The 16,356-nt window shown below is 46.8% G+C and overlaps 1 protein-coding gene across 1 annotated transcript; it reads right to left on the minus strand.

The window, feature by feature from the left end:
• Nucleotides 1-8,067: 8,067 nt before the first annotated feature.
• On the minus strand, nucleotides 8,068-15,661 carry LOC102911804 (paired immunoglobulin-like receptor B). The gene is made up of 15 exons (XM_076568550.1): nucleotides 15,560-15,661; nucleotides 15,361-15,396; nucleotides 14,900-15,184; nucleotides 14,459-14,764; nucleotides 13,205-13,489; nucleotides 12,772-13,077; nucleotides 12,276-12,572; nucleotides 11,729-12,031; nucleotides 11,392-11,442; nucleotides 10,138-10,254; nucleotides 9,772-9,847; nucleotides 9,657-9,694; nucleotides 9,376-9,428; nucleotides 8,477-8,632; nucleotides 8,068-8,397 (listed from the first exon to the last, which is right to left on the minus strand). The coding sequence occupies exons 1-15, from the start codon at nucleotides 15,591-15,593 to the stop codon at nucleotides 8,218-8,220; spliced, it is 2,523 nt and encodes an 840-aa protein (XP_076424665.1). The 5' UTR covers nucleotides 15,594-15,661; the 3' UTR covers nucleotides 8,068-8,217.
• Nucleotides 15,662-16,356: the final 695 nt, after the last annotated feature.

The following is a 16,356-nucleotide window of genomic DNA, read 5'->3' on the forward strand; positions in this document are numbered from 1 at the left end:
CAAAGGAATATTTGACCCTGTTGCTGCTCTAAGGAGTCAATTGTTATGGAAAGCTGATGGTAGAAGGAACCTATTTGCAATAAATTGTGATAACTTTCCACTAGTAATTCGAACCCAGACAATGTGTCCATTATTGTTATAAGTTATATGTGAGTGTGCCCCTAACAAGGACTTGAGCTCATTAATATATGTTCATTTAATTGGTCAACATGAGCACATTTCTTTTTCAATATCAGTGTTCAATCTGCAGTGGTATTCCCTAGTTTATTATTGTCCAATGAAAACAAGTCTGAGAAGTACAGGTGTTTTAGTGATAGAAGGGTCATATTGGTCTCTCTCTGTGTCTGTCTGTCTGTCTGTCTTATTCTCTGTCTCTCTGTATCTGTCTGTCTGTGTCTCTCTCTCCGTGTGTGTGTGTGTGTGTGTGTGTGTGTGTGTGTGTGTGTGTGTGTGTGTGTAAAATGCATCTTGTGTCCTCAACTGAATTAACTTAATTTGCCTTCTGGGAAGAATGTGTTTGTTGGGGAGAGATTAGCTCTGCTGGTTGTGAACATCAGCAAGGCCTTCTGAGATATTACAGGAACATGATATCTTAGGAAGGATTCAGCATGGATGAGGTAAGGACCACAGCAGAATGTTTGAAGATGGGCAGAACTGTTTAAAGGATTAGATGAAGTGTCGACAGGGGCCTGGAATGCTGCTCAAGGTGGATGGATCAAGAGAATATAGATGTCTTGAGTCTTCACAGAACTGGAGCTGTGCTGATATCCCCGGGTCAGTGGAAGAGACAGTTAAGTTTGAGACTGCTTGAGGTTAGTATCAGAATGAGAATGGAAGGATGGAGAAACTGAGGAAGGACCTTTACTGCAGAGGGTGACTGGAGTATCAAACGTGGCCATCACAGATAGTGACAGAGAAGATACAGAAAGAGTTGTGACCGCCCTCGAAGACTGATTGGGGAAGCTGACTTCCCTCTCTGCCTGGACTTGTGGTTTGTAACTGATAAGTTTCTTACTCCTCTAACTTCTTCATTTCTGTCACAGGAAGCCCCTCCTACTCCATCCTTTTTTTCCAAACCTCCTCACTGTGTTTTCCCCCTCTATTCCTTTTCAATCTGGACCACAGTTCCAGATACAACACTGCAAATCCTTTCTCAATTCCCACAGCACTAATGCTCAGGAGAGCATATTCTCTGGCTGCTCTGTAATGTGCAGGAACGTCATTTGCAGACTTTCAAAGTAGAGCCTGTAATAATCTCCCTCTGCCAATCTTTGGTGCATAATGAGGACAATGGCTTCTCTTTCAGGGTTAGTGTGAGAATCAGGTAGTCCTGTGACATGGAAGGGTTCATATATGGATTCATATTTCTGAGGATATTGATTGGAGAGTGGAATGATTAGGTTTTATCATCTTGAAGTAGAGTAAAGTCACTCGGGAAATCAAGAACCTCACTGATGATGTGTTTTGATCATGTCTGTGGTGGGCTTTCTTGATTAATGATGCTAAGAGAAATCAGAACCCGATGCTACCCTCTCAGAGGACAACACATGGAAGTAAAGTTTGTGACTCCTGACATGGTCACTTCCATTCCCGGTTCCCAGCATGTAGTTTTCTGACTTAGGTATAGGAGGAGGGTCTATAACCTCACCAAGATCCTCATGCTGTCAAACCCAAACCAATATTGCAATATAGAATGAAGTGGACATTGCTCGAGGAGTCTTTGCTGGCATTCACTCCATGGCACAGGATTAGGGTGTCAAAAATGATTAGCCAACGATGGGGCTGACTGACCTGAAATGTGTATTTCCAGAGGCTCACTGGGTACTGACCACAAGTGTGGAGTATGGTTGTAGTAACCATAACATCTGAATGTCCCTCTGTCGTCTGATGTTACATGATCTGTAGAGAACAAGGCCTGCCACTGCCTAATACTGGGTACAAACTGTGAGTTCATGGAGCTGAGGAACTTCTGATCTTCCTTGGTGAGAACGAGTTTATCATATCCCTCCTGGGAGATACACTGGAGGGTCATGTTTCCTCCTGAAGTAACCACAGGGCTGGGCAGGGATGACAGCCTGGATTTAATGTAGTGGATTCCTAGGAGAGAAAGAAGTAGCCTGTTCCATGGACTCACACAGCTATAGTGTTCTTCAGGGCTAGGCTTTGTCAAGGCAATACTTCTGAGAGTAGATCATGGGGATGAGACCCTGACTGTCCCCTCACCTGTCACCACAATCTCCAGGGTATCACTGCGCTCTGACCAGCCAGCTGAGCTGTAACAGTAACAGCGATATTGTCCCCCATGTTGCTGTGTCACAGAAGGGATGGAGAACTTGGGCTTGTTCTCAGATTTCTCTGGGGTCTGTGTGCCCCAGGGTTTTTGGCTTCCCTCTTTATGCAGAACTTATATTTCTGCATCCAGGCTCCCCTGACACCAGATGGTCATGGGGCTTTCTGAGGTGACCACAGAGCCGTGTTCAGCCTTGATGGTGGGTTTGTGGAGAGTCCATGAAAGGAAATTGAATAGAAGAACATGTGTCTGTGTGACAGTGCCACAGAGAAAGTCACACGTGTAGATGGCACTTTATTATTTTTAATTTATTTTTCTCTCATATGATACATCCTAACTGCAGGCTTCCCACTATTCCTCTCTCCTATATCCACTGCTCCTCTTTTTCCCTTCCGAAAGAACAGGTTTCGAGGGCTATTAACTGAATAAGGCATAACAGCACACAAGAAGACTAGCCACACCCTCATATTGAGGCTGGTTAAGGCAATCCGGTAAGAGGAAGAAGATCCCACATTCCGGCAAAATAATTAGATATATCCCCACTCCTGTTGTTATAGTCTAACAGAGACCCCAGACTAGACATGACTTGGTGGTGCATGCCTTTAATTCCAGCACTCAGGAAAGAGATGCAGGCAGATCTCTGTGAGTTCAAGGTCAGCCTGCTCTACAGAGTGACTTCCAGGGCAGACAGGGCTACACAGTGAAACTCTACAAAACAAAACAAAGCAAATCACCCAATGTAACAACCACAGCATGTGTACAGAGGGCCTAGGGCAGACAAATGTAGATGCTGTCATTGCTGTTTCAGTCTCTGTGAGTCCTCATGATCCCTGCTTAGTTCATTCTGTGGGCCATGTTCTCCTGATGTCCTGAGTGCTCTGGCTCCTGCAACCCTTCCTCCCTCTCTTCTGTGGGGTTCCCCAAGCTGTTGTGGATGGCACATGAGCTGATCCAGAGTAACAGAAGACCCCATAAGGATTCCTCTCTGTCCTGGACCTCCTGGGCTTTGCTGTCACTCTCTGCCTTGGATTCTATTTCTTGTGTCCCACTCTCTACCACGCTCTCTGTCCTGGCCCCTCACACATATCACACACCAAGACCTCCCTGGCATCTGTATCATTTCAGCATCATTCTAGGGAAAGCCTAGGCTTCCTCACCTGAGACCAGGAGCTCCAGGGGGTCACTATGTTCTGACCACACCTGTTGTCTGTTCCTGTGAAAGCTGTAGCATCTGAATGTCCACAGGGCCCACAGAGAACAGGGCCTGAAACTCTCTAGTAGAGTAGTTATACTTTGAGTCCAGCATCTAGAACAGCCTCTGAGGTCTTCCTTAGTCAGAATGAACCTGTCATATTGCTGCCACAAGTCACACTGGAGGGTGACATTCCCTTCTTCAGTCACCACAGTGCTGGGCCTCGCTGACAGGCTAGATTTACTGTGTTCTCCTAGGAGCGAAGGAGGAATCAGGTAAATGTATCAGGCCTCTTATCCTCCAGAGCTATGAGGTTGGGGGCACCCACAAAAGCAGACTCACTTCTTGACAGTCAATCTTGAGGCTTGGGATCCTCTGTGTCCTCTGACTTGTCACCACCAGCTCCAGGAAGTCACTGAACTTGGACCGTTCATTTCGGGTCTGATATTGACCACAATATTGTCCTGCTTGGTGATCAGCTATTTTTGAGATTAAGAATTCAGCCTTGTACTTAGGATTTTGTAGAAACTCTATGCGCTTTACTTTTTGGTATTCCTTTTTATAGAGTCTCTATGCTTTAGTTCCTGTGGTCCCCTCACACAAGAAGATCGCCATAGTCTGCTTGTTGACCACAGAGTCTGGCTGTACTTTGAGGATAGACTTAGGTAGGGCCCTTACAAGGAAAAGAGCATCTAGGACTCAGGATAGCCAGCCTCAGATTGCAGACCCAAGCCCAACCCTCCAGCCATGCCCAGGGTCAGCACACATGTGTTGTTCTCCATCCTCACCGCCAGGCATGGCTGCAGAAATGCTGAGAAGTGTGGGTCAGGACATCTGTAGACACTCACTCACCTGCCAGCACTGGGTCCCAAGTCAAGTCCTGACTGGAATAGTCTGCGATGCTATATTCTCTGTATTCTATATTGCCTTGAAGCCATTCTGAATATTGGGTCATCTGGGCCATGGTGCTCTCAGAGACCTATCAGGGGGTCTTGGATTATCAAATGTCTTTCTGCAGTTAAAAATTCCAAAGACTATATAATCCAGACTCTGTGTGATTTCCATCTTTATGCGGCTTATTTCTTAAAAATAGTTTTACTTTCTTTTTAAAAACTTTATTTTTTAAAACTATCTATTTCTTTACATCACTGTCTATCCTTCTATTCCTCTATCTTCCTAGCCTATATACATTTTTACACACATTGTAAACAATTTCCAGTTTTATTTCATCTGAATCTGTTTTTGTTTTTTTGTTTGTTTTCTTTTTCAGGACAGGGATTCTCTGTAGTTTTAGTGCCTGTAGTGGATCTTGCTGTGTAGACCAGGCTGGCTCTCCCTCGTAAGTGCTGGGATTAAAGGCATCTGCCACACTGCTGGGCCTGAACCTGTTTTATTGTGAATCTGTCATCTTTCTCTGACCAGGAGAGATTTTAAACTGCTGAACTGCTTGTCTAGGACCAACAGGAAAGCCTTGACAGCTGACTCCACCCCCACCTCAGCTTCCAATCATGGCAGAAGTATGCCGACTGCCAACTCCAGGAAGCAGTGTGTCTTTGTCTCTAAGAAGCAACATGTTGCCCAGAAACCTCTCTCTCTCTCTCTCTTTTTCTGTATTAGCAAAAGCTAAATACATTATGTAGCATGCTGCATTGCTTGCAGAGGCCACTGTGTACAGTAGCAGGAATCTGCCTGCTGCACTCAAGCCTGTGGATTGTGAACCCCCAATACTGTAGCTCCAGTCTGCAAAACATAGCATCTCTGAACCTTGGTGTCTCTATATCTCGCCCTACATGAGACATGAAGTAGAAAGCTGTTTTTGGCTCCATTACTGTGTGTTTAGAAGCCCTTTTAAAGCTCTTTTAGGCCTTCTGGAAATTTGAGAGTCCAGCATTAGTACACCAAATGTAGTTGGAAGTTTTTCTGTGTCCTGCCTGTCCCATGATCAGGACAAATCTCTCACCCATGGTCCCACAACCTTTTATAAAATAATCAGTCAGAAGCTTATATTAATTTTAATGGCTCAGCCATTAGCTCAGGCTTATTACTGACTAGCTCTTACACTTGAATTAACTAATGATTCTTACTTATTTTTAGCCATGTGCTTGGTACCTTTTCTCAGTTCTGCCTTGTCATCTTGCTTCCTCTGTGTCTGGCTGGTGTCTCCTGACTCAGCCTTCCTCTTCCCAGAATTCTTCTTGTCTGCTTACCCTGCTTATACTTCCTGCTTGGCTACTGGCCAATCAGCATTTTATTTATCAACCAAACAGAGCAACACACATGCACATAATTTAGAATGACATTCCACAGCACTCTAGTCCCCCCTCAAAATACCCTTCCACCAAGGTCTCACATGCCTCCCCATCTCAAATTAATAACCTCCTCCTCCTATTTCTCTCTGAAAATGGAGGGCCTCCCATGGATATCAGCCAGTCATTGTATATAAAGTTTCAGTGAGACGAGGCACCTCCTCTTCTATTAATGCTAGATGAGGCAATCCAGTAGGAAGAATGGGTCCCAAAAGTAGGCAAAAGAGTCATGGATAGCCCTGTACTCACTGTTAGAAGTCCCAAAAGACCAACTTTCACAACTGTAATATATATGCAGGGGGTCTCAGTCAGTCTCATGAAGCCTCCCTGGTTGTTGGCTCATTGACTTTTTAAGGGGTCACATCTGGTCTGATATGAAAGAACTTTCTTTCTAGGTTTCCTTCATCAGATTTTTTTAAACAATATTTTTTGGTCTGATAAACTATGTTGGGCTATATTTCCTCTTTCTCTAGTTTCATAATGTCTTTATTTCAAACACATAAACACTTGGGAAAAAAAATCACAGGCTTCCAGAAAGTGAATTTTCAAAGGGGATCTTTTCTAGTGACATTGTGTTCAATGTGTGGGAAGTCACTCAGATTTTTTTATTTATTGAACAATGAAATAACTTATTTACATCAAAAGATCTATCCATTTTAAGTACAGCTCTTAATTTGTTGGTATGAAATTGTTCATAGTGCTCTGCTGTTAGTACATTTGTAGGGAGGCTGGAAAGGTAGCTCTGTGATTAACAGCACTGATCTTGCTGAGGACCTGAGTTCAGTTTCCAGCACCCACAGCATGTAGCTCACAAACACCTATAACTCCAGCTCCAATGTCCACTCTGGCCTCCATGGGCATCTGTATACACACAGCACAAAAACACACAAACGCATATACATACACATTGATAAAACACAATAAACCTTTAAGAAAATAAAGTGAATATATGTTGTGCATATGGGAACCCAGGCAGAAGGAGAGCAGGTTGGAGGCCGGCCTTGTTGGGATCACAGGCCTATACCACCATACCCAGCTTTCATTTATGATTATTAGTTTATTTTTTTAAATTGTTTTATTTATTTCTTGGGTGTGGGGAGGAAACCAAGGACTTAGGTGGAGGTCAGAAAACAAGTTGTGGGAGTCAGTTTTCTCCTTCCCCCATTCCTGTTGATTGAACTTAGGATATCAGGCTTGGTGGCAAGTACCTTTACTGGCCAAGCCATCTCACCGGCCCTATTTTATTTACTTATTCTTTGAGACAAGGTTTCTCTATGTAGCCCTGGCTGTCCTGGAATTTCCTATGAGACAAGCTGGCCTCAGACTCAGAGAGACCTGCCTGTCTCTACCTCCTAAGTGCTGAGATTGAAGGCGTCACCATCATGCCTGACCTGTTTATTCTAAAGCAGTGTCACATGTGTTCCAGGCTGGCCTCTTACTCCTGTGCTGTGTAAGTGAAGATGACCTTGGCTTCTTGATCCTCCTTTCCACACCTTCAAAGTGCTGAGATTTCAGTTGCGTAAATCCACCCTGGCCTTTGGTGGTTAATGTCTGACACATGTCTCACTCTGTAGCCCAGGCTTGCTGTGGGATGTTCTGTATGTCCTGTGGGAGCCCGTTCTTGGATTCCTCATGGCTTTACCCAGAAGGTCTGCATAGAGAATGATTAGGACCACTGGCCAGAGTGCAGGTGTCTGATATGGTCTGCACTTGGCTGTGCTGGGGAATGGTCTGTATGTTAAGTTGCTCTGATTGGTCAATAAATAAAACCTGATTGGCAGTGGCTAGGCAGGAGGTAATGGGCAGGACTAGCAATGAGGAGAAATAAAAGAACAGGAAGGAAGCAGGAGACGGCCTGCAGCAGCCACTAGGACAAGGAAGATGTAAAGTACTGGTAAGCCACAAGCCACGTGGCAAGGTATAGATTTATAGAAATGGACGAATTTAAGATATAAGAACAGTTAGCAAGAAGCCTGCCACGGCAATACAGTTTGTAAGAAAAATAAGTCTCTGTGTTTACTTGGTTGGGTCTGAGCTGCTGTGGGACAGGCGGGTGAGAGAGATTTGTCCTGACTGTGGGCCGTGCAGGAAAACTCAAGCTATACAGGCTGTCATGAAATTCAGTAGGTATGCCAAGATAACCACAAAACAATGCCAATTCTCCTGCCTCAGCCTCCCAGGGGTTGGGATTATGGATCTGTACAGCCAAGCCAGTAAATTTTCTCATTTCACAGCTTTGATGAGTGATGTCATTAAAACTAGTACTCAGTGTGAAACCATTTCCTTCTATTTAGTTTCTCATTTCATGTGTTTATTGAGAAATCTGCTTTATTTCCAAAATGTATGATGTTAGTTAAAATGCAGTTGGGTTCCCAAAAGTTCACAGAACCCCTTAGAGGTCTCTGTTACGTCCCTTGGCAGGCAGAGGGTCATTGCTCCTTGTTACTGGGAACAGAGCCCTGTTGAGTGACTGCCAGAGCAGCATATACAGTGGACTCCTCTGGGGCCTCCCCTGCCTGGGAGGGAGGAGGTGCAGCTGTCCCCTGTCTGAGTGACCTGGTGCACAGCTGGGCATAGGTCACATCCTGGGGCTCCTCAGATTCAGCATCCTGGAGTGGAAGAGAGAGTGAGAGGAGTGTTTATGCTTGACTTGGGGGATGCTGAAGTCCTGGTGAGGACAGGACTCACCTGAGCGTCCATCTCTCTGTCATCTTCTGCTTGTCCATCTTTGGTGTCCAGGACTTCTCCTGACATGACAGAAGGAAGGACAGCCCCTGCCCTCCTGAGCCTGGAGCCTTTCACCTGGGCATTTGTCTCTCCCTGGGGGTCTTCTTCAGCTGATCTCTGTAGCAGGGAAGTAATGAGGGACAGACAGTGTCTCCCTGTTCCCCTGGGTATCTCTGGCCAGTTTTCCACAGCGAGGCCATAGTGACCCATTTAGATGACAGCATCCCTGATGGGATCTTCTGGGGCTTCCTTCTTTCAGTTCTGGCCTCTTATCTTGACATTCTAAACCTTGCTGTCTTGACTGTACTCACACAGCCCATCTTCCTGGAAACACATTTCTGGGGACTGGAGAGATGTGATTAAGAGCACTGACTACTACTTCAGTGGATCCAGGTTTGGTTCCCAGAACCCACATGGCAACCTGCATTCATATGTAACTCTCATTCCAGGGTATATGGCACTCTCTTCTGTCCCCTGGGAGCACCATGCAGGCATGTGGTTCAGAGACATACATGTTTGTAGAACATCCACACACACAATCCAAAACCCCACATTTCTGAAGTCCCTTTGGTTCCTGCCTGCAGCTGCTAGTCCCTTAGATGTTTCTGTGGGCTTTCCCTTCCAGGCTGCCTCTCAGAAGACAATCAGACAGATGCCAAGGAGCCAGAAAGGGGACAGGATCAATGAGACACATGATCCCGGGAAATCAGGAGAGAGTGAGGCAGGTTGTACTTGCAGAAGAGAGGGAAGGGTCAGCTTTGGTTGCTTCTAGGGCCAAGAGAAGGAGAACAAAAAAGGCATCCTCTGGACTAACCTGGGCCCTAAGTTCTTAGCACTGCAGATAGGGAAAGGAAACTCACCCAACTGTCAAGCTTGGCGCCATCCTCACGCTGTGTGTCCTCCACTGAAGCGTCTGTCAGAAGAACAAACAGAATGTCTCCTGAGCAGAGTCTAGGGATGACTCTGACCCTTAGTTTTCTGTATTGTCCCAGGTGGGGACAGAGAATCAGGGAGTGTTGTGATATCCAGGGTCTATAGTGAGAAGTTCAGACCCAAATAGCAAAGACCCCAGAGCCTCTCCACCACCCCTGCAATGCTGAGTCCTCAGACATCTCCCTCCCCAGGACCCTCTTTATCTCACAAAGGCTTTCTTCCTGGGTGGCAGCAGCTGGATTGGATCTGGAGAGACAAGAAGATGTCAGTTGTCAGTGAGGTGTGTCAGGAAGCTGGGGTCTATGTCTCTGGTCATGAGTTACCTCTTCTCAGAGACCCTGTCTCTGGTTATTGGCTCTGAAGCTCCTGTAGGAATTTGCAATTCTGTATTTTTCTGGGCTGCAAGAGAGAGAAGAGTCTCAGCCTCCCTCTGCCCCCAGGCATGTACAGGGAAGGAAGGAAGGAACCTTTACACCATGGGTGAGTGAGCAAATGTCCCAGGACATGGTGAAACTCACAGAATACCTGATATTACACACATTCTGAGATCATGATCTTTCTGATCTGAAATCTGCAAGCATTTCTAAACTACCCAGCCCATTTGAGGCTTCCCTGGGGCTGGTGTCCTGATCCCCTGCTTGGTTCTTCACATGGGATCCTGAGACCCAGGTCACCCACACCTTACTCACCATCCTTCCTGAATTTTCCCTGATGCCTTCGTCGGAGAAGGAGGAAGATGAGGATGAAGAGGAACAGGAAGAAGGCCACAGAGACTCCGACCAGAGCCTTCAGGTACCCTTCCAGTCCTGAGACACAAGTGACATCATGAGTGGGGAATGTTACTGCTGAACTGAGTACCTACTGTGTGACAACGCATGCTGGGTCTTTGCACTCATCATCTTCCATCCTCACAATCATACAACAAGGAATTGTCTCTTTTTCTACCCTACAGTTCACCTGCCTCAGATCACCTGACTGGAATTGGCAGAGCTTGGTGTGGAACCCAGGGATTCTATTTATTTATTTATTTCTTTATTTCTTTATTTCTTTATTTCTTTATTTCCTTCCTTCCTTCCTTTATTTATTTATTTATGTTTACAGTGCGTGTTCAGCCTGTAAGCCAGAAGAGGGCACCAGACCTCATTATAGATGGTTGTGAGCCACCATGTGGTTGCTGAGAACTGAACTAAGGACCACTGGAAGAACAGCCAGTGCTCTTAACCTCTGAGCCATCTCTCCAGCCCCAACCCAGAGACTCTTACTTCCAGCCTTTCACTCCATCTAGCTGAGCCTCATGAGATGGAGGGAAAGATCCTAAATGCCCTGCCATGGCCCCCTGCTACACCCTTGCAGGTTGCTTAAACTGTGTGACAGACCCACTGCAGAATCAGGTACTGGGGTCTCCTCTGTCAGGAGAGGTCAGAGCCAAGGCCAGCACTGAAAGAAATTTAGACACGTGGACCAGGCTTCACCCCTTTTTACTCAAAGAAACAGCAGCCAATCCAGAAAGGGAAAGGCTGGTCCAAGTCAGCATCTCCAGAATCAGCTGTATTCAGCTGTATATCAGCAATAGTCAGCTATTGCTCATCTGGGCCCCACCTTCCAACAGAGTCCTTATTAGACCTCTGGAAGCTGACTCCATGCAGGTGAGAGAGGTTTGTTCTCAGGGTGTTAGATGCAGGATGGGGAGGCAAATGTCTGTGACCTCTGCTCTCCACTCAACACCCTCCCCATCCTCTAGGCTGAGCCAGAACATTTCTCTCTGGATGCCACCTTCTGTATCCCAGCCTCTAGTCCTGGATTTGGGAACTCTGTTGGGATCTCTATTTGCCTCCCTTACTCACAAACTAAACTGACAGAGAAGTGAGGACTTCAGTGAGCTGAGAGCTGTGGACAGCCTGGGGATGGAGCATACCCTCTGCACTGAGGTGCCTGATACTCACCAGCCGTTGGCATGGACTTTGAGGGTGTTGGGCTGGGGGCTCCACTAGGTTCTAGGAAACAGAACAAGAGGGGGTGAGGGTTAGATGCTAACCCAGGGGCCGGTCTCTGCTCACTATCCTCTAACCTCCCCAAGATCCTCATGCTGTCTACCTGAAACCTAGACTGTAATAGAGGGTAGAGTGGACATTACTAGAAGGACCACTGCTGGAATCCACTTCTCTGGCAGGGAAAGTGCCTTCTGACTAACTTTCCTATTGTCCCCTTAATCCCATCGAAGTCAAGGGCTCTCCTAGGATTTGGATTGTAAGTCACTCTGAGAGTTCAGGGTCACCTTACCTGAGACAGTGAGCTCCACAGGGCCACTGGCATATGACAACAGGTAAGGAGATGAGTCTTGAGATCCATAGCACCTGTAGGTGCCTGAAAGGTCAGACATCACAGCACTCATGGAGAATTCTGCCTGGAAGTCCCAAGCTTCAGACTTTGATTTTAGTCTCTGGGGTTGGTGAGCTGCTCCCTCTTTGGACAGAATGAAAGTGTCCACTTTGAATGTTGACTGACACATGAGAGTCACGTTGTCTCCAGAGTGTACTGTGGAGTTAGGCTTCACTGAGAGTGAAGGACTGAAGGGACGCTGTCCTAAGGAGAAGAGGGATGGTGAGAGGCTGCCTTCATTGTTCTGAGCTGACATCTCACCTGTGTCTGCCCTGAGCACCTGGGACTCTGTATCTTTTCGCTGACTTAGCTCCTCTCCTGTTCTCCTGCCTCTGCATCTATTCCTGAATAAGATCCCTGTCCCTCATCCCAGCCATCACCTCCTTAACTCCCCCATGAGAACCCATGAAGAGGTTAGGTATCAGAGGAAATCTATTTAGTTCTTCACCTGTGATCATGATGTCCAGGGGGTCACTGGAGGCTGACCACTCAGAGGAGAGGTTGTGTGCACCATAGCATCTGTATTGGCCTGCGATAGAGCTGCTCACAGGGCCCACTGTGAAGTTGGCCAAGGAGAGGCCACTCTGGGTCCACTGGCCCCCATTCTGGGTGAAGTCAGCTCCCCCTAACTTGTACAGAGCAAATCTGTCATAGTTGATGTCAGAGCAACACTGCAGGGTGAGGCTCTTCCCAGGGTCCAGAATCTGGCCTTGGTAAGTCAGCAAGTTGGGCTTCTTGGACAGACCTAGAGGGAAGGTGTCAGACTAGGGATTGAGAAGCTGGTTTTTACCAAACACAGACCCCCTCCCATCCTGCCCTGCACATGTCACTACTTCTCCCCAGGTGTGGGGCTCAGGCGGATCAGCTACCAGGCTCTTCCTCTATCACTCTCTATCTGTAACTACCCAGTGGGACAGGATTGGTCAATGATAGGGCTGACTCACCTGAGATGTGTATTTCCAGGGCTTCACTGGGTACTGACCACAAATGTGGAGTTTGGTTGTAGTAACCATAACATCTGAATGTCCCTCTGTGATCTGGTGTTACATGATCGATAGAGAACAAGGCTTGGTACTGAGTGATACTGGGTATAAACTGTGAGTTCTGAGAGCTGAGGAACTTCTGACCTTTCTTGGTGAGAGTGAACTTGTCATATCCCTTCTTAGAGACACAGTTGAGAGTCATGTTCTCTCCAAAAGTCACCACAGGGCTGGGAAGGGCTGTCAGGCTGGTTTTGTTGTTGTAGATTCCTAAGAGAGAAGAAGGCAGACTGTTACATGGGCTTACACAACCTCCATGCTTTCCAGGACTTGGCTGTGGGAGGGCAATTATTCCTGAGAGCAGAGCCCAGGGCTGAGACCCTGACTGTCCCCTCACCTGTCACCACAATCTCCAGGGTGTCACTGGGCTCTGACCAGCCAGCTGAGCTGTAACAGTAACAGCGATATTGTCCTCCATGTTCCTGTGTCACAGAAGGGATGGAGAACTTGGCCTTGTTCCCAGGCTTCTCTGGGGACCGTGTGCCTAAGTGTTTTTTGCTTCCCTCTTTATGCAGAACATATATTTCTGCATCAAGGTTCCCCTCACACCAGATGGACACAGCACTCCCTGAGGTGACCACAGAGGCTGGCTCAGCCTTAATGTAGGGTTTGTGGAGGGTCCCTGCAAGGAAGTAGGAGACAGGAGGTGAGTGTGTCTGACAGTGGCATGGAGAAAATCTCACTTGTGGTTGGCACTTTTATTTTCTCTTAATTTATTCTTCTGTCATAAAATACATCCTGAAAGCAGCCTTCTCACCTCCTCTCTAACCCAGATCCACTGCTTTTCTGTTTCTTTAGAAGAGAAGAGGCCCCCAGTGATATTAACCAAACATGGCATAACAGCATGCAATAAAACTAGGCTCATGTCCTCATATTAAGGCTGCACAAGTCAATCCAATAGGAAGAAAAGTATCCCACATGCAGGCAAAGAGTCAGAGATTTCCCCATCCCAATGCTATGAGTCTAATAAAAACCCCAAGCTAGCCAGGTGGTGGTGGCACACGCCTTGAATGCCAGCACTAAGGGGACAGACACAGTGAGATCTCACTGCATTCAAGGCCATTCTGGTCTACAGAGTGAGTTCCAGGACAGACAGAGCTACACAGTGTAACTCTAAAAAACAAAACAAAATAGAACCCAGGGTAAACCACCGCAGCATGTGTTCAGAGGGCCTAAGGCAGACCCATACATGCTCCATGGCTGCTGCTTCAACTCTGTGAGCCCTCATGATCCCTGCTTAGTTGATTCTGTGGGCCATGTTCTCCTGGTGTCCTTAACCTTTGTGTTTCCTACAACACTTCCTCCCTCTCTTCTGTGGATTTCCTCAAGCTCTTGTGGATGGTACATGAGCTGATCTGGAGTAAGAGAAGACCCCATAAAGATTCATCTGTCTCGTTCCACCTGTGCTTTGTTGTTATTGTCTGCCTTGGATTCTGTATCTTGTGTCCCACACTCTCTACCATGCTCTGTGTCAATGGCCTAAGGAGCCCTGACAGCTCACACATATCACACACCACACACTACTCACCAAGGCCTCTCTGAGCATGTGTATCATTTCAGATCATTCCAGACAAAGGCTGAAGTTCCTCACCTGAGAAGAGGAGCTCCAGTGGGTTGCTGGGTTCTGACCACACCAGTGGGCTTCTCTGGTCATTGCTGTAGCATCTGAATGTCCACCTTTGGCTGGAGGTCACAGGGCCCACAGAGTACAGGGCCTTGTAGTGCTGAGTAGAGTAGTTATACTCTGAATCCAGCATTTGTGAGATATTCCGTGTTCCTTTCCCAGTCAGAATGAACCTGTGGTATCGTTGTTTTGAGACACACTGGAGGGTTACATGTCCTCCCTCAGACACCACAGGACTGGGCAGGGCTGACAGGCTGGGTTTACTGTGTGCTCCTGGGGGAGAAGGAGAAATCAGTTAAATCTATCAGACCTCACTATCCTGCTTGGCTCTAGGTGGGGTTAGCCCTGTGATCAGAACCAATTCTTGACAGTCAAGGCTAAGGCTGGAAAGCCTGTGTGTCCTCTCACCTGTCACCACCAGCTCCAGGGAGTCACTGAACTGTGACCATCCATCTTGAGTCTGATATCGACATTGATATCTCCCTGCTTGATTGGCGTCTATTTTTGGGATTGAGAATTCTGCCTTCTTCTTAGGCTTCTGTGGAATCTCTGTGCTCGGTAGATAATGGAGTCCCTCTTTATACAGTATGTACTGTTTGGCTACTCTGGTCCCCTTACACAAGAAGGTCACTTTAGTCTGCTTGTAGACCACAGAGTCTGGCTGAACTGTGAGGATAGGCTTAGGTATGCCCCCTACAAGAAAAAGAGCAGCCAGAACTCAGGACAGCCATCATCCAATTGTGGTCCCCACCCCCAGCCCTCCAGCCATGCCCAGGGGCATCACACATGTGTTGTTCTCCATCCTCACCGCCCAGGCATGGCTGCAGGATTGATCAGAAGTGAAGGTCAGGACATCTGCAGACACTCACCTGCCAGCACTGGTGTCCTGAGGCCCAGAGTCAGTCCTGAAATAGAGTTCCCTGTAAGAGGTTTGTCCCTGAATCTTGAACAGGTCCTCTCCTCTGCAGAACCTCCTGAGACCCTGGGGTTTCCTGATGGACCAGTGCTAGGCTTTGGAGCAGCATCAACCCTAGACCACAGTATCCCCTCCCCCTCTGCACATCTCACCCAGACAGAGCAGGGCTGTGAAAATGAAGGTCATGGCATCTCCTCCTGGAGGCTGCAACTGTGCTCATGGGCAGAGCTACAGAGACTGTCTGGAGGGACAGGAGACACAGGGTGTGGTCTCTGGAGGCTGGACACTCCCCATGACATGGTTGTACTGGAGCAGCCCCACAGGAAGGGGAAGTGCCCTCCTCAGGCCCCAGGCTCTGACTTCCCCAAGGCTGTGTCTAGGTCAGGCAGTAGACTCTGCAATCAATTCTTCGATGGATGACATTTCCATAACCACATAATTTTCTGTCTCCTTTTGTTGTAATCTTTGTCAGAGCCAGGTGGTATCAGACATGTATGACTATTACACATAAGAAATATAAATTTAGTCAGGTGGTGGTGGCACACGCCTTTAATCCCAGAACTCGGGAGGCAGAGCCAGGTGGATCTCTCTGTTTTCCAGCCCAGCCTGGTCTACAGAGCAAGATCTAGGACACGCAACAATACTACACAACAAATCCTATCCTGAAAAAAAAAAGAAATATAAATTTGCATGTGAGTTTGCTCTATTCATTTTCACTTTTTATTTGAAATATCTACACATATTCAGAATGTTTGAAGGTTTGTGTGAAGGCTCTCTTTGTGTACTTCTTTATGGAGTAAAATATAATCCTCTTCTTCATAGTCTCAAATGCTTGGTATAAATGTGTAACCACTATTTCTGGTTGTTTGTTCTTTTTTGATATGTGTACTTTCCATTACAACTTTAAATTACACTTATTTTTAATTTACACTTCTTTCTTTAAATCACA

This window comes from Peromyscus maniculatus, chromosome 1, assembly GCF_049852395.1.
Source record: "Peromyscus maniculatus bairdii isolate BWxNUB_F1_BW_parent chromosome 1, HU_Pman_BW_mat_3.1, whole genome shotgun sequence".
NCBI classification, from domain to species: domain Eukaryota; kingdom Metazoa; phylum Chordata; class Mammalia; order Rodentia; family Cricetidae; genus Peromyscus; species Peromyscus maniculatus.